The sequence below is a fragment of the Metopolophium dirhodum genome, chromosome 6, assembly GCF_019925205.1.
Source record: "Metopolophium dirhodum isolate CAU chromosome 6, ASM1992520v1, whole genome shotgun sequence".
NCBI lineage: Eukaryota > Metazoa > Arthropoda > Insecta > Hemiptera > Aphididae > Metopolophium > Metopolophium dirhodum.
The window spans coordinates 18,912,312-18,940,211 of NC_083565.1; the positions used below are offsets into that span (position 1 = coordinate 18,912,312).

General features: G+C 28.7%; 2 protein-coding genes across 11 annotated transcripts; both read left to right on the top strand.

The window, feature by feature from the left end:
* The first annotated feature begins 1,849 nt into the window (after window positions 1-1,849).
* On the top strand, window positions 1,850-14,288 carry LOC132946958 (glyoxylate reductase/hydroxypyruvate reductase-like). Of its 2 annotated transcripts, none has more exons than XM_061017083.1 (8): window positions 1,850-2,198; window positions 4,283-4,401; window positions 5,470-5,609; window positions 8,469-8,658; window positions 10,540-10,706; window positions 10,854-11,018; window positions 13,664-13,789; window positions 14,065-14,288. In XM_061017083.1, exons 2-8 carry the CDS (start codon window positions 4,328-4,330, stop codon window positions 14,184-14,186), a joined length of 984 nt encoding a protein of 327 aa, XP_060873066.1. In that variant the 5' UTR covers window positions 1,850-2,198; window positions 4,283-4,327; the 3' UTR covers window positions 14,187-14,288. The 2 variants fall into 2 exon arrangements, with proteins under 2 accessions (XP_060873066.1, XP_060873067.1); XM_061017084.1 differs by lacking the exon at window positions 1,850-2,198 and adding an exon at window positions 3,326-3,451.
* Window positions 14,289-17,748: 3,460 nt separating this feature from the next.
* LOC132947205 (uncharacterized) lies at window positions 17,749-27,200 on the top strand. 9 transcript variants are annotated; one of them, XM_061017442.1, is made up of 13 exons: window positions 20,199-20,314; window positions 20,379-20,472; window positions 21,789-21,923; window positions 22,436-22,707; window positions 22,784-22,931; window positions 23,637-23,768; window positions 23,829-23,975; window positions 24,068-24,424; window positions 24,483-24,580; window positions 25,398-25,483; window positions 25,635-25,770; window positions 26,985-27,075; window positions 27,124-27,199. In XM_061017442.1, the coding sequence occupies exons 3-13, from the start codon at window positions 21,897-21,899 to the stop codon at window positions 27,145-27,147; spliced, it is 1,518 nt and encodes a 505-aa protein (XP_060873425.1). In that variant the 5' UTR covers window positions 20,199-20,314; window positions 20,379-20,472; window positions 21,789-21,896; the 3' UTR covers window positions 27,148-27,199. The 9 variants fall into 9 exon arrangements, 8 of the variants coding, with proteins under 8 accessions (XP_060873430.1, XP_060873424.1, XP_060873426.1 ...); XM_061017441.1 differs by lacking the exon at window positions 21,789-21,923 and having other exon boundaries at window positions 20,145-20,314; window positions 20,379-20,411; window positions 27,124-27,200; XM_061017444.1 differs by lacking the exon at window positions 21,789-21,923 and having other exon boundaries at window positions 27,124-27,197.
* Window positions 27,201-27,900: the final 700 nt, after the last annotated feature.

Below are 27,900 nucleotides of genomic sequence, written 5' to 3' on the forward strand. Positions count from 1 at the left end.
ATAATTTGTATAATTGCTGGAAGTTTGCGCGGATATTATTGACAGCCTGAGAGAGGGAAGTCAAATAATATCATAAATATTTCCATTCAAACTCAAGTTTTGTTCCAAAAACTATTCTGATGTGGCTGAGCTGTAACATTTTTTTAACATTTCCGCTCTTACCATCAAACACAAATAAAATTATCACTGCGATGTTTTATAAAAAAAAAAATATTTTTAATATTATTATACAACCAGACCCTAATTTCAGTATTATAAAATCATTTAATTACATTTTGACTTAAGGGGATTTGATACCATGATTTTCTGTTTTTGTCTAACACACGTGTGACATAGTATTTTAGACGTGTTTTTTGCCAAACATACCAATTGATGTAATGAAGCGATATGAAATCTAAAAACAGATTTGAATTTGTCGTCAAATCTACTTAAAATTGACTTCCCCACATTTTTGATATTATCCCATAAATTCCTAAAAATGTCATATTAAAAAAAGTATTTAAAAATTGTATTTCAATTTTCGGAGAAGTTAAAATCAAAAAATCAAAAAATCAAAAATGTGGGAGAGTCGATTTCAATTAGACTTGACGACAAATTAAAATGTTTTTAGAATTCTTATCGCTTCATTAGATCAATTGGTATGTTTGGCAAAAAAAACACGTCTAAAATACCTACTATGTTGCGCGTGTGTTAGACAAAAACAGAAAATCACTGTATTGAATACCCTTAATATATTATTATGTCGACAATACTTATGTCAATACTCATAATAATCAGTACAATTATCGTTTATTTTTTCACAAGCATTATATTATATTATATAGCCTTCCTCGATGAATGGACTATTCAACAAAAAAATAATTTTTCAATTCGAACCAGTAGTTCCTGAGGATCGCGTTCAAACACACAACCTTACAGCTTTATATATTAGTATATATAATACTTAGGTATATTATTGTTATATTCTTATATAGGTACGATTAGTATACACAGATATACAGACAGTTCACTGATGTCTGATAATATTATAATTTATAGGTAGGTATTACCCACAGAATTCTATAATACGATTAGGAAGTATCGAAATCTGTGGTATTATAATATGGAAATTGGAAAAGGTTTGAAAACGAGGTCTCGCCAAGACTTTTGAGTAGGTTGTTATCATGGATAACATATTATAATACTGATAGACAATAATACGCAGGCACGTACACAAACAAAAAATCTTGTTGCGACTTAACCCCAAATCCTTAGTCACTAATTACTCACTATTCTTGTTTTTATTTCTCCTTGCAAATTCGTATTACACTGTAAGGCGAAATGTAAAATGGGTCGAATCGTGTAATTGTAATGATCTTTTACACTCATGGCTAGAACAAAGATAAAAAAAAAAAACAAAAACAAATAGTTACTTAATGGAGGAACTTGTCACATAAATTTGTTTTTGTTTTCTGAAATAAAAATCGATTAACGACTAAAAAGAGTATTTATATTTGTATATATAGCTATCTACTCATGTTCCGATCGACCAAAATTGGACACCCCTTGTCTCCTCAAACCCCTGATCTAGATAATCTAGTCGGCAGGCTCACTCATGACAAAATATACTTTTTCGTATATTTTGTCGTGGGCTTACTAGAACAGTAGAACTTGTTCGGTGCTAGAATCTAGTCTGCCTTTATTACTTTAGAGTACCTAATACCTATCAAGTCATAAATCATAATGATAATACCCAAACTGTTCACGTGATACCGTGATAATAATATTTATAATAAAAAGTATTAAGTAATTACTAATAATGTAGTGGGATAGGTAGTGGGTACTGACTACTAGGTACTTTTTCTTACTATACAGTACTTATACAATTTATAATTTTTGTCAGACGTCATAACCTACTCTATTAGCACGTGAACGCCATTAATAGTGATTTAAACCATAGTAATTTCGTGTATGTTTGACTTGGGCTGTTTCTAAATCACAGTATCACTGCATCTAATGCATAGATAAGACGTGTACTGATGTGTTATTTTTTACGCGTTTAAAAATTAAAACCATTCGAAGTAGACCGAAGTTTTTTGTTTTTCCAAAATACAAAATACATCTACCAAATTTTCCAATAATTTTTACCGACAGTGCGGTAACCTAACGACACAAGTACCAATCGATACTCGGCTGTATATCATTTTGATATTAATAAGGTAATACCTAAATATTAAGTTAGGTACTTGTTGTTTATCACTGAACTTTTTTATGAACTGAAATTCAGTAGAAAATGTATACTTACTTACTATATAAGTCCGTAGTACTAAGTCCATAAATAATATAAAATAGGTAGGTAGTAGGTACCTAGACAAAACATTTTTATTTGTTGTATTCTTGAATCCATACCAAACAAGAGTTAAGTTTTATGATAGGTAGTTACTAGTTTCTTATAGTAGTCTAAGGTATAATAGTATGATAGTATATTCTTATGGTATATCTTGAAAGTATTAAAATTTTCAAAATAGATTAAATTACGATGAGTGAAGTTTGAGTTCAAAAATGTTCACGTTAGTTACCTACTAACTAAGTAAACTAGTACTATAAAACAAAAATAGTATAGTACTTACTAGTACCCACCGAAGTGCATAGACCATAGGTACGAGGTACCTATATTAAACCTACCTACAAAAAAGTCGGTGTGTCAAAGATTAATTTTTAAATTAAGATTATAAGTGATAACTTATAACATTTGAAACAACTAAGGTTGCGATTTGAAGAAGAAAATTCGGTAATCGGTTCGATTTTATATAATATTACAAATTGCAATATTGTTATCAATATAATATTATGTTTCCTTACAATTAAATCTTATCAATTTAACTGAATATTGATATCATGAAGATTGAAGCCATAGATAATATAAGAAACATGGCCTATAGATAAAAAAGGCCAATAACTTAAATCTTAGTCCGTGGATCATATACCTACTATATGATATATAATATGTATACTATTATATGATTTAAGCTCTAGCCTATCTATTATCTATTATCTATGTTCGTGCTTCACTGTGCTTGTAAGCCTACAGCGGCTACACCATTAATGGAAAAACTTGCAATACCTATATAAAAAAACGTAATTTATTTTTCTACAAGGTACTGACTACTGAGTACTGACATGATTCCCAGTGGCGTATTTTCAATTTTTTGTTGGGGGGGGGGGCATAATTCCCACAGGATATAGGTACTAACATTTAGTTCGTGTATGTACTATATACCATGGACCAGTGGTTCCCAATTGGTGGTCCGCGGACCCCCAGGGTTCCGCGTGTTGATGTTAGGGGGTCCGTGGTTGTGTAGTACTGTTGTGATTTTTAATTTTAATTTTATTTTAGTGGAATTATTAAATTTCATAGTCGTTTGAAATTCGTATATTATTAGACTATTGAAACTTGATTATCGTGAAAAAGGTAAATAATCAATTTATTAAAAATTTAAGAGGACATAACACTGGTATTTGTTGTCTCCATCTTACCAGTGCGTAACATAGCAAATTTTCGATCAGCAGAACACTTGTAGCTTCGTTAGTTAAAACATTACAGTGAATTGACCTATTATGAAACTTGGTAAGAACATTGTCTGTGTTTGTACGTTGGCTTTTTTAGGATAATTCAGTTTTTAAGTGAGTTATGAGCATTTTTAATTTACGGTATATTATAAACGCATAACTTGCTAAAAAATTGAACTATTGTAAAAAACCAACATAAAAACACAGATAATATTCTTACCATCCAGTTTCATAATAGGTCAATTCACTCTAATGTTTAAACTAACAAAGCTACAAGTGTTCTGCTGAGCGTAAATTTGCTATGTTACGCATTGGTAAGACGGAGACAGCATATATAATATACAATACCAATGTTACGTCCTCTTAAAAGTAAGTATTTACAAAAAGTGGACCAATTTAATTTTAGCTAGGGGTCCGTGGCTTCATAGTAGCTGGGAACCACTGCCACGGACTAAGATATTATAATGGACTGGTTAGATAATGGGCATATAATGAACCGATTTTCTTTTTCAAAAATTCAAAAATTACCAAATTAATTTATGCGATTAAGTTTTTTAAATAAGTCTATACATATTACATATAGATATTAGGGTTTTGAAGTAATTGTGTATCAATATTTATTGTATTGAGTATAATATCTTGTCCTAAGTTGTCCATCCCTAAATCCTAATGGTCAATACTTTATTTTTGTCTCATGTACCTATTTACGTAAAAATTATTATGTTTTTTTTAGTGTCAAATCGTTTGGAGTATAAAAACACGTTTTTAGTGCGCAAAGATGTCATCAAAACCAAAGGTGCTGTTAATACGTGATGATTTTCCAAAAAAAGCCATCGATTTATTACGTACAAAGTATCTAGTTTAATTATTTATTTTCTTTTTTATGTAACTTTATTATGGTGACTACTTATTCATAATATATATATAATTCAACATGTAAGTACTATATATTACATATAAAAATATACTATAGTGTTTTTATTGCAATTTTCAGCATTAAATGTAATTGTTTTACAATGCAATTAAAATATGAATATAATTGTATAACAATATATGTACAATAATAATTATACTATCATAATATTTTATTTTTATACATTGTACACTATAATACACTATATTATTATAATGAGTGGATCAAACATACCTACCCATAATAATGTACCATAGTTAAGAGGCCTCGCTACTTCCGTCAATTTTAGCTCAAAAAAAAGACCTTAAGTTTTAACAAATTCAAAGTTAGTTTACGTTGTCCGATTTTTATTCTGAAAAACCCGAACTCGCCAGAAAATTGTCTATATATCTTACGGAACACTTTGAAAAAAATAAAACTTATATTATTGTAAACTGTAATTGATTAAAAATTTTCTAATTGTAAATTGTTGCCTCTCAAATAATAGTCGTTGTCGAGGCCCCCTACAACGAAATTAACAATAATATTATTAGTGACCAAAATAAATGTATTAATAGCATAGCATAGCCTATACTAAAGTTGGACAGACGATCGAATAGAATTGGTAAAAGCTAATGTATTGAAAATTATAGACAATAGATTGTTTTGACATGATTTTGTCGAGGAAATATGCGTTTTGTACATTGGACTGTAAAGACGTAAAGTCATCATGAAACGTTGATATATATTAACAAAATCTGACGATGCGTCCATGCTATACGATTCTCCATAATTTGTACTATCAGAATTCAGAACTGAATACTATAGTATAGCTCAATAGTCATTAGTCAATACTTATGTTTTTAGGAAAAACGTATGTTTCGAATTGTCACCCTTAGGTAATTGATCATATAATTGGTATGGCCAATCTGTATTTGTTTTAGTTTGTGTATTCAACTTGCAATTGATTAAAATAAGGACAAAACAAATATTTTTAAGACAAGTATTATAATATAAATTAATTACAGGTGTGTCGTGGAAGTGCTCAAACGTAGCAAAAATAATGGATTGATAACCTCTCAAGATATTGTTAATTGTGTACCGGGCATGTTTTCAATTTTCTGTTATTCCGGGGTCCCAATAAACGAACAGGTCCTAAAAGCAGCAGGTTAGTGTTGGTCGATGATATTATGCTATTAATGTTTCTATAATTAATCATACACATATTATTAATATTAAATACGCATAAATATCAATATTTTTTTCGAAAAAAAAAATACCAATATAAAAGTGTTGAATAACCTAACCTATACGCTATACCTATTTAGACCTGCAAGGACTGTAAATTTTCGGCCCGGTACGGTCCATCAATTTTATCCTCAGGCCCGGTCCGGCCTGGTCCAAAAAATATTGTGAAAAAAAATATAATATTATTATGGTATATAAATAGCTTTATTATACCCACCAATCAATATATTATTATATACCAACGTCAGTTTTATCATTATTATTTATTATTTTAAATTGTGATTATTTACTGTCGAAGAAAAATCCTTAAAAAGCCCGGTCCAATCCTTGATTTATTATTCGAAGTCCAGCCCGGCCCGGTCCAGAATAAAGTTCCAAGACTTAAAAAGCCCAGTGCAACCCTTTATTTTATTTCAAAGGCCCGGCCCGGTCCAATGTCACTACGGACCGGGCTTTTTAAGGACCGGATCGGGCCGGCCCGGCCCTTGCAGGTCTTCAATAGCTATATATACACATTATTCGTCAAAATCAAAACGAAAATGTGTACTTAGAGCGGCGTGTTAGCTGCAATTAGTCATGCAACGTGACTTAGAGTAAGTAACAGCCGCTGCCACTAGTTCCTGGATGGGTGACCACCAGGGTTCGTAGTGAGCAAAAACCTTGCCACGTGTTTTCGACTGTATCAACGCGTTACAAACGGTTTCATCTTACCGTTCCAACCCTACACATATCTTCCAACCCTGATTACAGGCTAATTCCCTCAGTCATCGAAGCTTAATCCAAAAAAAAAAAATGTTTTCTAATTTAGTATACAGGTGTAACAGAATAAAAAAAAATGTTTTTTAAACGGTTGACAAAATTTGTTAAAATTATATGATTAGTAAATAGTTTAAGAAATAAACTCATGATATACTCTGCTGTACAGTAGGTTACAAGTGAGTCACTGTAATGGATGGTGTTAAATTTGAATTCAATGATATAATATCATTGTATAAGAAAAACGATTCTGAGCGAAAACGTTCTGTCAGCCTATGATATTACCAAGTATATTTGATGATATTATTGTGAATAAAGTAATTTATATATAACCTATTTACGTGGAACCTTGTTTTAAATTTTCTATCCTCAGCTATAAAAGTTGTACATTTTATAAATTTTTAATACAAAAAAATTATTAAATTATAAATTTGATAAATTTTGTTAAAATTTGAACTTTAAATGCTTATAAAAAAAAAATTGTGCCTATGTTTTTTTAATATTTTTAAACTGCTATTAGAACGATATATTAGGAGCCTTATATTAAATTTTCACTGTTTTTTACCCATAAATAACATTTTATTGATATTTATAGAAAAAAAACTAAAAAAACTAAATTAAAACTGACAATGTCCGTAAACAGCTCAAAAAGAGTCAAAATATTTTCAACATTTTATGGTGTATAGAAAATGCTAATATAAACATTCAGTCATTCGTTTTTTAATTACAATAAAATAAGAAAATTGTTACATGAGAAATCGAGTGAATATCAAATGTTGTAAAAATATAAATTTCAGACGCTCATAAAAATTTAATTTAAGTTTCTAGTAGACATTTTTTTTTTGATAAAGGTAGACAAACTTATGAGTAATCTTATATTACATTTTCAAATCTAAGATTTAAAAAGAAAAATTTTTATTAATTCTCAACTCAAAATAATTTGCTAATTTTCGTGATTTTTCCGTATTTTGTCAAAATTTGAACTTTAAATGCTTATAAATAAAAACTGTGACTAAGGATTTTTAATATTTTTCAAATATCATTGTAACAATATAGTAGGAGCCTTGTATTAACTTTTCAGTGAAAATTTCATGTATATACGTTATTACGTTCATTTGTTTTAGAGTTACCAAAAACCAAAATCGATTTTCTCGAAAATAGATTTTGAGTAAAAATTCCCGTTTTTCCTTAATTTTTCTTTTGTATTTCACGGCGCCTTTGAAAACTACTAGGAAATTTTTACTTTTGACCCCCCCATAAAGTACCAACTAGATTCACTTTCCTATCAGAAAAGATACTGTTGAAGAAAATCTAATCATTTTTACAGACACAAAAATAAAAAATAAAAAACACACTTCATTGTAAAATCAATACATTCATCGTTCCACTCAGAATCTAAAATATTGATATTTGAAAAAATTCTAAGAAATAAACTACTTGACATAAATAAATGTTTTTCCATCAAAATTATTCTTATATTCAGATTCACAAATTGGCCATTTTGAATTTATCCAAAAAAATTTAAATCAAAATTTAAATTTCTTATTTTCAGTATTAAAAATAAAAATAAATTTTTTTTTATGAATATGATTTATTTAAGTATGATTTTCCTTTTAGATTCTGAGCGGAGTGACGAAAAACGATTTTGGTTTTTGGTGTAACTCTAAAACAAATGACCGTAGATACATGAGATTTTCACTGAATGTTTATAATGGCATTTTCTATACACCACATAATTTTCAAAATAATTTTACTTGTTTTGACCTGATTACAAAATTTTCCGTTTCCAATTTTTTTAGATTTTTCTCTATAAATGTCAATAAAATGCTATTCGTATAGTCAAAAAGCTTGAAAATTTAATACAAGGCTCCTAATATATTATGTATAAGTATAATCATTGATATCAATGATTACATACTATGTATATTTTATATTTTATACTTAAACATTGAAGTAATTTATATCTTTGTAAGTTGTATCACTACGTAAACATTAACCATAGCTATATTGTTATATAATATAGGATCCAGTCTAAAAGTAGTCGGTACCATGTCGGTGGGATACGATCACGTTGACCTCACATCCATGAAAAAATATGGTGTACGTTTGGGAAATACGCCGGGTATTCTGGCGGAAACGGTAGCGGAAATCGCCGTGGGCCTCATCATAGCCACCACTAGAAGGTTTTTCGAAGCGAACCGCGAAGTGAAAACGTAAGTGAACGAATCGTGTTACAAATGACAATGAAGACTTGTTTTACTGTTACAGCTAGCTATAGCTGCTGGTGTATATTATATTTTAGGTCAGTATGTGTGCCCCAGTGGCATAACTATATGGGATATTGGTATGGCAAGGGACAGCAATGCACCGGGGCCCGGGATTTGGAGAGCCCTAAGGTGGGCTTCGCAACCCCTTTACCCTCGTAAATACAATTTGTATATTATATACAATTTTTAGAACACTAATCATTTTTTGGACATTTTAATACCTCCATACAGCAATAACAAATTACATATAATATTGCTCAGTGGCCAGTTGCGTTGATCACTATGTATAAGTATTGCGGATGAAATACCTAATTTAGGTGGTTGGTATACAGTATACGAGTTATAGATATCTGGATAAAAGTACATGTAATTAAATTGTTTTAGTAATTTAGTATTTAGTGTAACAAATACACTAGGTGTTTACTGGTACCTACCTCTTTTTTCAGATTTTATTTTTGTATAATGCCATTTGAAATATGAAACTGACATCGGCGTCACTGACCCTGATTGTGGGCTGGGAATCAAAGAGTTCTATGTGACAATATCACTAATATCAGAATTGTGCAGTGGAGCGTTTTTAAAGTTTAAAAATGATAAAAATGTAGGTATACTTCCACCAAAGTGATTTTGAAATCGTTGGCGTTCCATTCTAATATTCTATCAATTATAAATACATTGTTTCCAAATTAAGACATTTGATTTCCTAACTTATCATATTAAAGTATATAATATTAATATACATTTTTCGGAATTTAGTTTTTGAATAATTCATGAATAAAAATTAACTTGTTTCATTTAATTTGTACCTACCTACCTACCTAATCATGGATGATGAAATCAAAATATTAAAACTTTAATAGTTATGTATATTAAATACCTATAAATATTTACCTACATAGTACAGAACAAAAATATTTAAAATCAATTAACTTAATAGGTGTTATTTTTTGTATTAACTGACACTATACTATGATTGTGTTGATGATACATGGTGGAGACAACATTTCGTCATCCTCAATCTTAAGAGGATGTCACACCCGCATGTGTTGTCTCCGTCTTACAAATATACAATATAGCAAAAACTGTTTTGCGCGGGACAACTTTGAGAACTTTTCTCGCACCATATTTGATGTAGAACTACCAATTTTTCACAACACGTAAAGAAGAACTTTATCAGTTTATCTGTGCAACAGCGTGATCTTTTTTTAATAGCACTATCCAATTATTTTTATAAGAAAATGTAAAAAACTAAATGTTTAGAAGCATTTTGTTCAGAAGTTTAAATTGTATTTATGTTATCTAAAATATGGGCACGCTGTTTTCCAATTTTGGAGCCACAACTACAAACAATAATTATAAATTATTTTTTTTTATTAATTAATCCGTGGCAACTTAGGTCATTGGGTAATTGGGTCATTGAGGGAGAATACTGTAGGTTTTTGTAAACACGTGTGTTTTTATTTGGCAGAATTTTCAAGTGGGAGGCACCTGTATGTATCTGCCATGCCCGTGTGGGGGATGGCGGCCTCTCTCTTCAGACACCGTGACTGCCCAAAGAGAAGTGCCTCCCGAGACCTATAGGTTCGAACCGGCGACGGTGCACGTCGCAACCGATGCCTTAGTCCGTTCAACCACTCCGTCCCCCATATATAAATTATTTATGTATATACAAAAATAAATTTCAAATTTTGAAATACCTACTTGCGTTATGCACGTATGCCAGCTGATAGTAAATCAAATTAAGAACATGATAAAATTAATTTAGGATTCTAATAGATGATACATCTGTTAAAAGCTGATGGTATTTTTTTTTACCTATTTATATAGTGGTGGATGGCAAGAATGGGTTCCCGGGTGGATGTGTGGTAGAAGCATAAAAGGCTCGGTCGTGGGCATCATAGGTTGCGGCAACATCGGCACGTCGATCGCTGAAAAATTGATCAATTTCAAAGTGTCCCAGCTTTTGTACACCAGTAGAAGTGAAAAACCAGCTGGTAAGTATTTACGATTTACCTCTACGGCGTTTACGTTCTGTGCATGTGAACTCATAATCGATAATCGGGGGCTAAAAGAACATATACAAATATAGCAAATCCATTAAATTCAAAGCCGTGATCAATTATGAAGTGTCTTTTCCGTAGTCAAAGCCCTCGGTGGACAGTTGGTCACGGTGGACGAGTTGATGGAGCGTAGCGATTTCGTCGTGGTCGCTGTGGCTTTGAACGAAGATACGAAATTCATTGTCAGCAGAGAACGGATCGCTGCCATGAAATCCAATGCCATATTGGTGAACATCGGTCGCGGACGTAAGTATAGATATATAGTATAGTTATATACTATGTATGTAATATACTAATATAATATAGATTAATTTTTCTCTTTGATATTTTTTTATATAATAGCATAATATCACTATACAATATAATAGGTAGGTACCTAATTACAGCCATTACAGTAACCTATACGCAATAACGAGGTACACTCACGACTCACAACCTAATACAGCCTATAGTACAGCACGGCGACTTTTCTGCTTTTTTTTATTTAAATGACCATACCCGCACGTCGAATACAGTTCTCGTCTGATCATTGAAGTTAAGCCATTAAAGTCTGCCCTACAACTGTCGGATGACTCGGATGTAGTTAGTTCTTGGAAAAACGATATACGTGACGTTGGAATTTTTTTTAAATTTATCACCGTTTCAAACTTAAAAAAATAATCATAATATCTTTCATGTCACGAAACACCACGGTGTATATACGTAGTGAACTGTATTGTCACAACCTTTTCTTACTATTCTAGTATACCCTGCGTGCGCAAAAAAAATAGGTATACTTACGGGGAAAAGAGTACCTATAGGTATCTAAAGTTTCAAAACTAAAATAATATTTTTAGCGCATATTTAGCGATGTCTAAGGTAATATAGCGCTTATTTATGCAATTTTAAGTGCTATAAACTCCTAACCCTGGTTATAACTTATAAGTTATAAGTAAATACTAAATAGACTTGCGAGCGCTGTGAATGTTCGTGGTATAAAATATCAGCTTAAAATTAGTGTCAATACTCATTATTGACTCAATAAAGTTAATAACAATAATATATAATATAATATATATAGTAACAATATAATAAATGCTATGTTCTCGGTAAAAATAATTCAACGTACCGTATTACCGTATTAGTGTATTAGTGTATTAGTGTAATAGTGTAATAGTGTAATAGTAAAATAAATTGTATGCAAGTACTTATAGTAGCAAAGTTACCATGTCATAAAATATGCTTAGTAATATAGGGTGACATACAATGATTTATCATTGAATTCAAATTTAACACATACATTGCTGTGACTTACTCGATGACGTTGTACACTTGACACCTAGGTATACTGTGTCTGTTATACCTACTTATTTTCCCTCTTTTTTAATTATTATTTGTAATGTTAATTCAAATGATGTTTTGATTTATTTATTGATTTTGACTTTACTTTTTTTAGATTCTGAGCGCTTCGCTCCGAAGAATGTAATGGTTTTACAATTATGTTTATTTATTTTTATTTTTTATTCTGTAAACACTTTTTCTCCCTCTAAACTTGCTCAAAAGTATCAAGTATAGCATCTTTTCTGAAAGGTAATGTACTTTAGAGAGATCATTTTTCGATTTTCGAAATGCTACTCAAAATAAAAGCGGTTAAAGGAGAAAAAACGTACGATTTCATGATTTTATAATATTAAATAATTACGGACAACGTTTTCTACCAGAAATATTGCTTCAAATGAAAAATGACAAGAAATATTTTTTGTTGTATTTTGGATTTTGTTCCTTACCGTTTAAAGTTCCGAACATTTTTGAGCTATTTATAGACATTTTAATTTTTAGTTGTAATTTGGTTAAAAACATTCGTAAAAACTTGAAATTTGGGTTGTTTACTTATATTAGCCTTACCTAGACATGGTAAAATTTTCAAAACATTTGAGCGTCTTATGAGCTTTTTCTTTTATTTTATATTTTTTTTCATTTTTATAATATTTCCTAGTTATAAATTATAATTATAATTATATAAACTACCTATTTATATAAATCATTCTTAAGCTGTTCTTAAAACGCTTTGTTTATCACCATAGAAACGAATAAAATTAAATAAAAAAAATTCCCTCGTCCGCTCAAAATCGTTTTTTAACGAATGCAATCATTGCATTCAAATCGAATACAGTAAAATTACACTATCCTGTCTGAGGCCCGAAGGGACGATGGACAAACATCCACCACCGAAATGCGCTGACCTACTTTTTTTTAAATATGTATCTACATTAAAGTTTGATGAACTCTTCCTTAATTACAGTGGCCCAACCAAAAATAATATACAGCAATAGTAAAGCGACGTTTTTTTTTTTTTTTTTTGTAATTTGAAAAGGAGTAACTATAAAAACTTGAAATTTTGACCAAATACCAAATTTTATATTCATACTATCGTTTTCTAGGTATTTTATAACTTTAAAAATATTTTACCTATTTTGAGCGCTATTTATGGAGTACAGGGATTTGACATTTTCAACATAGTTTTTCTTCAGTTTATGATGGTTAAATTTTTGTTTCTAGGTAAAACAGCTTGAAAATGTAAAATTAATTTTAATATAACATAAATTATCCTTAGAAATAAAGCGCTTATCTACACAAATAGGTACACAACTCCTTCGCTCAGATTCATTTTTTCGTAAACAATATGATATTGTATCTTTGCAATCAAATTTAACAAATCTATTACCATTGACATAATAATCATCGAATATTTGAACACTTTCTTGCCCAATGACCAATTTATATAATTTATATTCAAATACTTTTTACAAGTGGGTAATCAAAATATTTTTCAAAGGAAAAAAGAAAACTTATAAAATATAACATCTATTTATAAACATGATTTATATTTTATTTGTCCTTGAATATCGTAGAGTTGATTGATCAAGATGCTTTGGTCGAAGCGCTCAGGGAGAAGAGAATCCGAGGCGCTGGACTGGACGTGATGACTCCCGAGCCACTGCCATTGGATCATCCACTGATGGGCCTTGACAACGTTTGTACGTGTACTTAGCTATCATAATAATTATGAATATTTTGTTTTTAAATAAGTTGTAGATTATTACAATTTACGATATATCTTCTGTTGTTCTCCGTGAGTATCGGATTATAATTATTATGTCATCTTTATCGGCTTTTATTTTAAAAAATGTCTTTTTTTAGAATGTGCTTTTACAATAGTAATATTTAATATATTTTATTGTTTACGCATGCCTATATTAACATACAGGGTTCAGTGTTCCGCTTCAATAATTTTTTCACGTTATATTTGCAGTGCTCCTGCCACACATCGGAACCTCCACCTTTGAGATAGAGGAAGAGATGGCCATGATGACCACCCAGAACATATTGGCTGTGTTGGACGGATGCCCTATGCCGAACGAAGTGGTTTTTTAACGGCTCAGTTATCGTCTGAAATTCCAAGTACAATAACTAATCATTGTCATTTGTTAAAATATTTTAAAATTACAAAATAAAACTTATCTGTACAATTAACAATTACATATCTATTTTAACTATTAAGAAAAAACAATATCAACTGTAATCTACAGATATAGGCATATAGCCATGTACATAATATTATACACGTAAACGCATTCTGGTGCATATTAGATAACCGATATAGGTATTATTATTATATATTATAACATCTGTTATAGGCACATAGCATTATAATTAAATTAGTGATACCTGCTTGACTACATTTACCCTTTTCTGCGACTCATTTGTGTGCAAATTCACTATACTTAATAAAATTGCGGACACGACATTTTAATACCTGTGATAAATGACCCAAACGTAGAATTCGTTTGCTTACATAAACTATTGCAAAAATCTACTAAAACTCAAAGAAACTTACAAATTAATGATTATAATTTATAAATGCTTTGCAAGATGGTTTTCAAACATTTTCCTTCTCACTTGTACATGCTTGGCCTGGCCGCTTGGGACTGTTTGTCTACAACAGACATGATTGAACTAGTAGTTCATGATTGAAAGTATAATATGTAAGTCATCATTTAAATTTTAAAGAACTTCTTAAAATTTCTCTAGAAATTACAAGGTCAGTGTGTACTTCGTATACACATAAAATGCAGTAAAACTTTCGCGCATATGACGCTGTTTTTCGTCGGTCCCTAGACATTTCCTATACTGACTATACTATATTAAAGTCAATGTAAAAACTTCTTGTTAAAACGCTCGGGTTTTCTCTATCTGATCTGATAATAAGAAGCTCTTTTGATAAGCAGACTACGATACATTTAAGTATAGTTGTGTGAAAATAAAAATAGAAATTTTACTCGTTTACGTGTACTTATTATAGTTTTACTTTATCACTATACCTATATTATCATTATTTATATTATTATAAGTTTTACTGTATTTCATCGTATTATGAGATTTAGTAAGTGCATTTCGTTAGCAAGTGTACAGTCGTTATTTCATTATGACTATAATGGCTATAGTGACATAAGCGCAAATAGGGGGGCTTTAGGGGCTAAGCCCCCAAACATTTTCTACATTTTATTAAGCTTATTCGATATTATCAAAGTCAGGCTTTAGCCCCCCCCTCCAAATCCCAAACACTATTTGCGCCTAAGGCTAGAGGTATAAAATGTAAAGCTCTATCGATTTCGGACAAACTCAACATTTTAAAAAAATACGATGAAACATTGACCGAGAATAAAAAACAAAAGGATATTGCTAATGAACCCCACGATACCTCCTGCCACTTTAAGAACTTTGTTGAAAAATATAGACATGACAATATATAATATGACATAGAACAAAGCTGGTTGGTAGGTGAGAGCTCTCAGTTACTAGTAATAACAACAACAGTTGGAAAATGTTTTATTGGCGTGGTTTCAACAAGCTCGCTGTTTAAATCATCTAATAGGTAGAGGTGTTACCCTATTATATTATAAGGTTATAAAATAAACTCGATATTTCAATAGTTTAATTTTTTTTCAATTCCCGCATAAGACGCTCTAGAGAGTTGGCCTCTTAAAGAGTGTCTTAAGCGAGTCTTACTGTATATCATAATTTATAGCTTATTCACTGTTTACATATTATAACTCTAGATGTACATTGTTTATTGGTACATCTAAACCAGGGATCGGCAACTGGCGGACCGCGGTCCGGATCCGGACCGCGGAAGGCAAGACTATGGACCCTGTCAAAACATTGTACTTCATCTTCATTATGTTATTTTCTGTAATAGTATTATTATTAATACAGACATTTATTTAATTTAATTTATATTTGTTTGGTTCGACATACATTTGTGAGGCATCGTTTTCAAAAATTAATTTTTTGAAAAACAAATATCGGACAAAATTAACAGACTCTCACCTTGAGGACACATTGCGCATAAGCTGTTCTCCACGAGTTCCCGATTTCAAAAAGCTGGCTAAGGAAAATAAATGCAATTTTTCGCATTAAATAATTTACTATAATAAATATATTTTTTTTCATACTTTTAATTTTGTAATTATTAATATAAATTAATTGTAATAACTGAATAATTATTTTTATTTTTATACTGCTATTTTTATTATATAAAGATTTGAAAAAGATTTTTTTCACTGGACCTCATTGATTTATTATTTTAATCTTTAGGACTCCAATAGAAATTACTTGCCGACCCCTGATCTAAACAATGCCACAATAGAGTGCTTATTTAAAACTTTTGGGTATTAAGCAGTAAAGCACTGCCAAAGTCCCAATTATGTGAGCTTATACGAAGTCACTATATAATATTTATTATATGATATAATATCACATTTGATTAAAACAAAGGCTATAATAGCCTATACCTGTATTCATTTATATAGGTACGGCGTACGTAAGTAGGTAAATTTTAAATTAATTTAGGTATATAGACATATATAGTAATATTCAAACTTCAAAGATGGGCAACATTGACACAAGCATAGGTAGTGCAAAAGAGTCTTTAGTTCTCCAAAGTTTTAATTTAAAACACCTTGTTTTTTTAGGTCTAACTATTATTATTGAAATGAAATACGATCATGAAATTAAATCGTAACATCATTTTTTTGTTTTTAAAATATTAAATATTTACCGAAAAAATATCAAAATTATTTTGGTAATTATATTAATTCGTTAGAAATGCTTACATATCCCTATAGGCTATATAATATGATGAATGATTAGTATTACGATTCATATTACGGAAGAATAGATTGCTTACGAGCAATTTACGGTCCAACAGGTCATAACAAAAGCTCTAAATAGATGTAGATATGCTATGGTGTACTGTGTATTACTGGTAAGTGGTAACCCCGCATAAGTTTTATTGGTAAAATTTTAATATATTAATAAAAATAGTATTATACATATATATTTTGTTTTAATCATTAATATGAAGTGTGTTAAAATGTATATAGATGTATATAAAGCGTTTTCAAGTAGGAGGATGTGGGGGGCAAAGCAAAGCCCTCTATGGTTAGTGGCTCTGGGAGGTATTTATAATTGTAGCACCCAACGTTTTAGAGGTTCAGTTGTGCTTATGGTGGTTATCAGTTAATGAACACAATTAACTCGGTAAATTTAGTGAATACAAGATCGTTATTTAGAAGTTAATAGTTAACAAATAATAGTAATTTAATTTGCTAAGTCTAAGGTTAATATGAAAAAAAATTAACTTAACTCAGATTAAATATTATTGCATATTGCCCATCTTCGGTAATATTTTTAAAAGCATATTAATATTTATTATTTGTAAAGGATCCCGCCTCCTTGACATCGTTTGAAAATCTCAAAATATGCGGGAATACAAGAAGAGATTAATAAATTCACAATCATACAGAATAGAATAATTACGCAATTACGCAGCGTCTTTGGGCCACCGGTTCAACGGTGAATTATCCAGTAACTGTTTAACAAAGGCCATTTAATCTTTTTTCTATGCCATGAGCTGCATTGGTGCAATGGTGCCAGTGTGTTGCCGACGGTGACACATTTATTTTGCCTACAGAAATTCGTCCGTTAATTATTCTTACATTTTGCCATTTTTTCAACTGTCGTTTGTGTTTGTGTCTGCTGGCGGTTTTTTGTCGTTCACTTATTCTCAGTAAGCACACCACAATATATTTATATATAAAAACGAAGTCTATAATATTATCATAGACTGTAGCAGTGGGGGGATGAGGGGGGATAGATCCCCCCATGAATTTAATTTCAATATTTATAACAATTTATAATTAAGTATATTCTATAATGCATTAAATGTTGTTCAATTTTTTTTCTAAGAACAAATTATCAACTATTGTAAATTTCGACAAAATGTCAAAACATGTTTATATGTGTTTATATGACATGACTATATTATTATCTAGAGTCTAGACTCATATCTACGAACTAGGATATTATTATTAATATTTAGTTGTCCACACAAAATATAATATGGGAATTATCCCACTAGATGATCAAGAATTCTCAATAACAACCAGCTCTACACTTTCCCAGAACATTGGCCCACACGGGCGATAGTGCGATCGGTAGGTATATTTTACAATATTACACTACCTCCAGCCACAGATCATTAGTTGGTTGAAAACTCGAAAAATCGATTGCTTATTATTTGTCATAACTAAAGACCGGATTTATATTCTCTTAAAATACCTTAAATATGATGCTAATATTCTCGAAAAACCTTAAAATATTCTCATTATATTCTCTTAAAAATTTAAAAAATATGCTAAAATATGCAAAATATACAAAAAAAGCAAAAATATGCAAAAATAATCAATAAACATTATTATATTTACTTTAATATGCATTAAAAATTTTTTTTCAATTTTATATTAATAGTGAGTTAATTATTAGGTATTTAAAGTTTCGTATTCTAATGGAATATTATTGCACTTTAGTAAGAGTTGGAAATGATAAAATAAAAAATTGTAAATGTTCAAAAAAATTTTTTCTGGGTACCGTAATATTAAAATTAAAAATAAATACAAATTTTTTCTCACAATTTACGAAATATTCCAAAATATGCTAAATGAGTTAAATATTCTCTAACCCATAAAATATTCTCAAATATGCAAAAAAAACTTTTTTCTATGCATTCAGAATTGAACAAATCATCCACATTTTTTACTCTCATAAGACTGCATAGACCCAGTAACGATATGTAAAAACATATAAATCCGGTCTTTAGTCATAACTCATAATATTTAGTTATCACCGTGATTCGTCTTTACTCTTTCGTACTAGTATTTCTACTGTGTGTCCGTGTAGTGTACTAAAGTGTATTACTATTATACAGTCCGGTGTCTTTTCTAATATTTTGTCTTTTTATATTTTCACAATTACCATGTCTAATAAAAGAAAAATTACTAGCTATTTTGATGCAAGTTGCTCTACTTCTAAACGCTCAGTGGATGAAAAAATAAGTAAGATCACTAATATCGTTACAGATAATCAAGTTGTGGACTTAGTGGTAATATTTTTACTATATCTGTTCATCGTGCGGTTATAAAGATAACATCCAACGAAGTACTGGACGAATTAGCAAAAAAAAACAAAAATATATATTTACTAATATTATAAAAATATTGTTAATACTATAATATATTTATAAAGTCTGTATGGTAAATAGACATGTCCCCCCCCCCCCCCCCCCCGGAGATTTTCCCCGGACTGTTTTCGGTCTAGTAGGACATTTAAACATTTCCCCCCGATATAATATTATTTTCATGCGGACATTTCCCCCCCCATTTTTTTTTTAAAAGTTTATTATTGACTAATAAATAATAACATTGAATTTAATAATACAATATTATTTATTATTTAATATGAAATTATTTTTTTTTTAAATATAAAAATATATATTATAAACATTTTTTTTTCATAAATATAATAGATTATAAATCTATATGTTCGATGCACTGAACTACTTAAAAATAAAAATTAAAAAAAAATAAGCATAGGTACAATAAAATATAATTAATAAAAATAGCTAATAATTCCGGCATAAAAATGATGCATTTTGTAAAAAATATTTGATTACTAATTCTTTTGTTATTTCTAAACACATATTATTTAGCCTTTGGTCAATTAAAAATATTCAATTCTAAGTATTTTTTTTTTAAAAAATGTAGATTTTTAAGTATTTTCATCAATAACTTCAAAAAGAAGTTTGTCCGGGCTTTTTTTACAGTCTTATAAAGCACCCTAAAATTCTCATTTTGGAAAAAAAAAATGTTCAAAATCGATAGGTTGCTGAACTAGAATCGTTCCGAAAATTGATAAGAACAAAAATTATTTTATCTCCATAAATGTACTATCAACTATCAACAACATGGTTGTCATGAAAACATGAAGGATCTGTGATAACTCCAAAAAACTTGAATTACCGAAAGTTTCAATCCTTTTAAATAATTGCTTATTTTTATATATTTTTTTAATTTAAACATTATGGATTTCTGGTGAATAATAACATGCCAACCGTGTATACAAGCCAGATAGTTATTTTAAATAAATATGATTTAATAAAGGCTGTAATTATTTAATTTGAACGGTTTTTTTAAAAAAATGTTTTATAAAAATAAGTTTTGTTGTTAGGTTATCATACAAATTGTTATCTTGTTGTACTCGGTAAGACCTGAATTTTGATGTAATTGGAAGCGTGAATATTTTCTATTCACCCAGAATTACGGTAGGTTTTTTCTTATTGTACTTAGTTACGCATAAAAGTCCGCTTCAACTGCATTCACAGATACTATACTTTATTACTTAGGTAGGAACAAATTTGAGTTCTTAGTATATTCTTTTTTTTCCTGCTCTTTATAGTTAATATCATTAGTAATTACTAGTAATTATTTATTATGCTGTACGCATAAAAATTAAACAAACTCATTTTATTTTGATTTATATATTTGTAAGTGTGTACACTAAAAAAACTTATAAATAATATGTTATAGGTAGGTATACTTAATTATTGTTTTAGGAATCTTTTGATGGTTTTTCATTTTAAATAATTAAGTACTTACTACATATACTGTCTTAGTTACTTATATATTTATGTCCCTAGTTTCATCAAAATGTTCATCAACACCATTCAGTTATTGCGACTATCAAATTTAAACACTGTATTTTATTACAGAGTATTATGTCTTTATTTGTCAAAACTAATTATACAAATATATGAGTTAAACGTAAGTTGCTAAACATGATTGTATTCGATTTAATCATAATATCAATATTAATTAAAAACTAATATCTATGTATAAAATTAAAAAAAAAAAAATTACATAATTAGCAGTATATATACCTCATAGTAAAACAGTATATGTATATAATTCAACAATTGATAAAATATAAAATGTTATACTCAACAAAAAAAAGAAGTTAAACTAACACTACTTAGTTTAAAATGTAATGTATTAGCCATTAGGTAGGTACCTATAAAAACTTAAAATTTAACCCAAGATGGAAAATTCTATACTAAGCATATTATGTGAACTCCAATAAATTGACCAATACTTGTTTGAAGCCAGATAAAGTCAACCAATTAATGAATAAAATGTTAAGCTGTTTTTGGGTAGACACGTTTATTAAATTGTGATTATTGGAAAATCATATGTAGATACCTACCTAGTTAAAATAACTGAAAAGTACCAATTTTAAAGACAATTTTAAATTGTTTTATAATGAACCTGACAGTTGAAATTAAAAAAAAAATAAATATAAGACAAGTATCATGTTACTCAATATTTTCCACTTCGATATAAAATGTATAAATCTTAAATTTGTATTTATATATACCTAGTGGGAATTAGGTAATTTTTATATTTTATTCGTTCCGTGATGATAAACAAAGCGTTACGCAAAATCAGTTTGAAAATAAAAATATTTATACCTACATTATTTAATAATATTAAGTAGAAATTCTGTATATCCATGTTAATTACTTATTTATTAGTGTTCTAAGTAGTTCATAATGATTAATAATAATATAATGTATTATTTTAGTCATGACAATTCCATATTTATTTTTATGTGGATAATGTAAAAATATACAAAGTATAATATCACTATTTTTGAACAATAGAGATATCAAAAATTTCCCAAAAACAAAATATGGATGAAGAAGATTTTAAATTCAAAGTGGGTACTTATTTGATTGTTAAGTTTAACAAAATCTTTTTTTAACAGTAAAGAATGATTGTAAATAATTGTTTGCTAAGTTGCCTACATATATAGAGACCAGTGGCGTAGCCATGGAGAGAACCATTTTCCATGCCTCCCTCCAATTGACTGTATCGGCGTATCAAAACATTGAAACAACAAAAATAAATTATTATTGTTAATTGTTGAGTATTTATTTTTTTAAATATTTCGGCTTTGCTCCCGCCCATTTTAAAATCCTGACTTTGCCATTGATAGAGATACGAACTTGCTTTAATGTTGCATATTGGCATGCACTTCAATAATCTACAATCTACTAATATTGTAAACTCGGTTAATTAAAAAAAAAACAATTTTTGGTAGAATAATATGATTTTCAAATTAAGTAGGTACATTGACATTTTTGAATTTGACTAGTCTATGTTATGTTTTTTAATTTTAATTATTTCTGCATCATTTTAACTATTATTTTTCAATCATTATCGTTTCAGTATAATTCCGAAGAAGATTTTAATAGAGCTTACAAAAAAGTCATTCGTTGTCGACAAAAACAAATGGATGATCAACATTGGAACATTTATATGGAATCAATTAATGATACAGACTCTAAAAAAACATTCACTATTGAAAATAATACAGAAGTTAAACAAAGTGAACACTTATTTAATAAAGGCAGTAATAGCCAGTTTAGTACAGATGATTCAGTAAATTTGCGCTCATTGCATGATCCTTCTGATCTTAATAATATTCATGGACTTAGAAAGTAATTACTACAATTATAATATTTTAATATTAATTAATTAATTTTAACTCCATTATTTATTTTGTTTTTGTTACAGCCGTTTGTTTATTACATTTAATGCATTTTCTAAAATATTAGAAAATGCACTTTCACCACCCGTTTTAAAAAGTGCTAAAAAAAAACAAATTAAAATTAAAGAATGTGATCAACTACCAAATAATTATATATGTGATCTCAATTCACTGGTAAATAATGAAAATTCACTTATAATTTACTTTGACATACGATGTACTTATGTACCTTCGTACCTATTAATTATTAAATAATAATAGTTTAAAGTTAGATTTGAACTGTAAACATTGTGTGCATCTTTACTAAACAGAATTTTGTTCCTTGCATATCAAATAACGCCTAATGGTCAGAAACTTGAAATACGAGTTCCAATCAAAACATATGAATAAAAAAACACTAATATACACAATAATTTAAACATATTTTGAGTGAACTTAAATGTTGTGATCTAACAGAAAATTTGTTGTCAAAAGTTGCCTTTAAATTTAATATAAAAAGTCAAATATTTAATTTTTTTATGGATGCATGACCATTCCTCTTGCAGCAGCCTTTATCTAAGTGAAAAGGCTCCATATGTTTTATATCATATATTTTATAGTGATTTGATTATCTGTGAGTAATAAATTCCTGTAAATCCATAATTGCTTAGAAAACTTTATGCCCAGCGCCACAGATCGCCATAAATTGTTGATCCTTTTCGGCTTCTCTTTTGGTGATTGGTGGAAATGTTTGTTTAATATATTTACCTATTCTATAACAAAGTCAAAAAATTATCAAGTAATCCCTATTTGTCAGTAGATCAGAATTTGTAATATTGTCATTCCATAGTATCATATCATTGACTATTACGACATTTTTAATTGATAATTGTATTTCAGCTATCTGAAATTAAAAAAGAATCAAAAAATGAAGACCTGCACGGAAAAAAAAATAAAAACAATGTCACATTAAGAAAAAGCTTTCAAATTAAGTTGATTAAATGCTATAAATTAGCAATTAATGCCACAAAGGTATTTATAAATACATTTAATTAAATTAATATATATTTTAATGTTCTTTATTTCTCTAAGGAATGTTCAAAAACCTTAGAAGCTGGAATTTATAACCCTATTCAAAGTAAAATGAAAAATTTGATCCAAATTATATCAACTCTATCACTTACTACCGGAAAATATATATATGGTGAATTATATAAGAAAAAAAAGAAAGAAAGTTTTGTACGTAATACTTTGATTAAATTTGTATTGTCATTATCACAATTACAGACGACATAAATATATTTAGAATGATTTAAACTTAATGATTTTAGGATTTAGTTCAACATTGCAAAGATTTAGATAATATGTTGGAGGAATCTGGTTATAAAGACACAGACGATGACAATCATAGTAATAATATGGATAACAATATACTGAATGAGCTTTCTAAGATAGCTTTAAGTAAACCTGCTAAAACCCAACCGTTTTCGGCCAACTCAAATCGATTAAGTATGTATAGTCATGATCAACCAAAATTGGGATCGTGTTATGCTCAAGGATGGTCAAAAAAATCATTTGAATTAACAAGAAATAAAGTTTTATCAAAAAAAGACAATATCATAAAAACTGAAAATAATTTAGATGATGTCAAAACTGTAATGGAAGAATATCCCTTCAGAGAATCGAATGTAAGACTTATATTATATATTATGCTTATAATTTTTATAGAACCTAATTTTATTTTAGGAAACAAACAATAAATTGTTTATTAAAGAGATACAAAATGAAAAAATAATTGATACTAATGAAGCAATTAAATTTCCAACTGCTTCAAAAGTATTAAAGTATGTATTTAATTTAAAAACATTTGATGCATATTATAATATAATAGTGTACAAAATATAATAATATTACCATTCACCGCTTAAATATTTATATATTATATAACAGAGAGTAGTGGCCAGGAGAGTGTTTTAAGTGTTAAAAACCCCCCTTTGGCCATATTTATACAAAAAACATAGTATGTACTACATGATTCAGATTTCTTCAAAATATGTTTTCTAATCGTTCAATTTCATATTTGATATTATCAATATAAAAATTGAAAGAACATGCCAGTTGCCAATCCCCCTATGTCACCCTGCTATCGAAACTTGTTCCCCTATGACAGGGTGTCGCGCAGGGGAACCAGTTTTGGTCAGTATGCGGCATGATCTCTCGTGGAACAGAGTATAGCAGCGCATCCGTACCAGGCAGAAATTGTAAGAGGATAATTAGTGGTGACATTTTGACCACAGATATGGACATATTATTGTAGTATTGCACCAAGCAGCAAAATACCTAAAACCAGCACTACTTATAGGGTATATAGTATATACTATACCACATCTATATTTTCAATTTTTTGAGTATCTAATGTCAAAACTAATCATATCAGTATCTAATATTGAATATAATATATTTCTTTAATTAATAATTTATATGGAATTGTAATTATATGTATTGTGTTCTGATTATAGGACAATTTATTTTAAAAGCACATTTAGGAATGTTAAGAAATGTACTTTAAACATAATTTACATATTATAAGTTAGTTAGCTTATCTGGTATCCCCTTATGAATATTGTGATTATAATTTAAATTCATAAATAAATGTTTCAGGTCAGATAACAGTAAAAGGTCAGAAAACAGTAATGTTGGCCTATACTATGTGAGACATAACCCTTGGAAAAATTTTCCTATTAAAAGTACTAAATTATTTAAATTTATATTTCATAAGAGGTATTTTAACCAAAAATATAAAACATATTATGCAACAAATTACATTATTATTACCTAGTTAATAAAATAAATATACCAAATAATAAATTAATCTATTATAAATTTTATGTTATTAAGATATAAGGCTATCTAAGGATAATGAACAAATTCTTTTAAACATATCTCAGAAAGACGCAGAGGAAGCTCATTCAGATCGAAGAAAATTTAAAGAGTATAAATTAAGAACAGAACGTGATGATAATATCGTATCCAAGTAAATATATTTATAATTTGTATTATATATATATACCTATGTTGTGGAGAAGATATATTCTCTACATTGTAAATATATCAAAGTAAATGATTGTATTTTTTAGTTAGATTTACTAAAAATGTATTAGAAGTTACGTCCACGCTAGTTATTTTTGTGTTAAACACAATTTATATATAAGAACATTAACTTCATGTAGGTGATTCTTTAAAACTTATTTTTAACTAATAAAATTATTATTTGTTAACTGAGGACGTGATACCTGCATGCGTTGTCTCCGTCTTACAAATTTACAACATACCAAAAAACTGTTTTGCGCGGGATGGAACCACTCCCTCGGTATTTGCTATGTTATAAATTTGTAAGACGGAGACAACGCATACGGGTATCAAGTCCTCTTAAAATAGGTACCTATAATATCTTAACTTTCTTAATTTTGACTCAACACAAGTTATTTCGGTTTTCTGAAGTAAATTATTTTCAATTTGTATTTATAATTTTATAAATATTTGTGTTTGATAAATCTACCTAAAAAAATTATATAATATAATAAACGTATCAAAATATAATATATAATATTCTATAAACGTATTAAGGGGATTCGATACCATGATTTTCTGTCTTCATCTAACACACGCGTGACATAGGATTTTAGACGGATTCTTTGCCAAACATACCAAAGATCTAATGAAGCGATAAGTATTCTAAAATCACATTTGAATCTGTCGTCAAGTCTACTTGAAATCGACATTTTTGATTTACTCTTTTTTAATATAACATTTTTAGGTATTTGGGGGATAATATAAAAAATGTGGAAAAGTCAAATTCAATTTTCAAGTAGACTTGACGACAAATTAAAATCTGTTTTCAGAATTCTTATTGCTTCATTAGATCAATTGGTATGTTTGGCAAAAAACACATATATTATCTATGTGTGTTAGACAAAGACAGAAAATCACCGAGTGGAATCCCCTTAATAGGTAGGTAATTAAAAACAATTATAAATTGTTTACTGGTTATCATTTAATCATTGTATTTATTTCCAAATCATCATTATTTAAAAGACTTTTCCAAATTTTAGTTTCATTCTAATTTCTATACTTTATTCAAAATTATTTTTTTGAGAAAAATGGTTATGTTAAGTATTTATTTTATTGTACCTATTTATTAATTTTATATGAGTTAATGATTTTTTTCTTTATTTTTTTTCTTTTAAGGATTACAGAATTAGTTTTACAAGACCTCATAAATGAAGTGTTAACAAAAATATTTGATGCAATAATATTTGAAACAATAAGAAGGGAATTCATTGAATAAAATATGTCATATTTTATTCAATGAATTCCCTTCTTATTAATTGTAATGCATTGTATTGTATAAAGTTGTTTTTTCTTTGTTATCTTTCGGCTCAATAAAAATAAAAATAATGTTATTATAAACAAAATATTGTTTCTTCTTTTCGTTTTAATAGTTTATTTGTATTTTTATTATTTCAACAGAATAATGTGCCCCACTGAACACACTCTACTGAGGGCCCATGAAAAGTTAAAAATAATGTTTATGTTACGTATCAAATTTCAATAAAATAATGTACCTATTGAGATATTTGATCACATGAATGTATTAATAGTTAACCGGTGTACCCTTATGAGATGTGAACAGAGGTTTATCGCCTATAATAATATAATATATACATTTAAAAACCGGGCTAATAATTTTTCTGGTAATAATATTTTGCAATAACGAAAAGGTACATACCTAATATTCAAATACTATTTTAGTACTTAACTACTTTTTTGAAAATCAATGTACTACTAATATTTAAGACTATATAATAATGATCTGTATTATTCAAGAGCATATCATATATGACTAACGAATTGTCAGTTTCCGGAGGTAAAAATTATGTACCTGGACAAACGTGTATCACCGAATTAAATATATTATATTATATAACAGGGATGGCAAATCCTTGGCACGCATGCCCGAGGTGACACGCGAAAAGATTTTGTGGGCACGCGAAAATTGTTACTATTATATATATATATATATTATAGGACATAGGTAAAAATAGGTAAAAATATTTTGAGCATATGACTTTTATCGGTCATTAATGATTATTCAATTTATCTA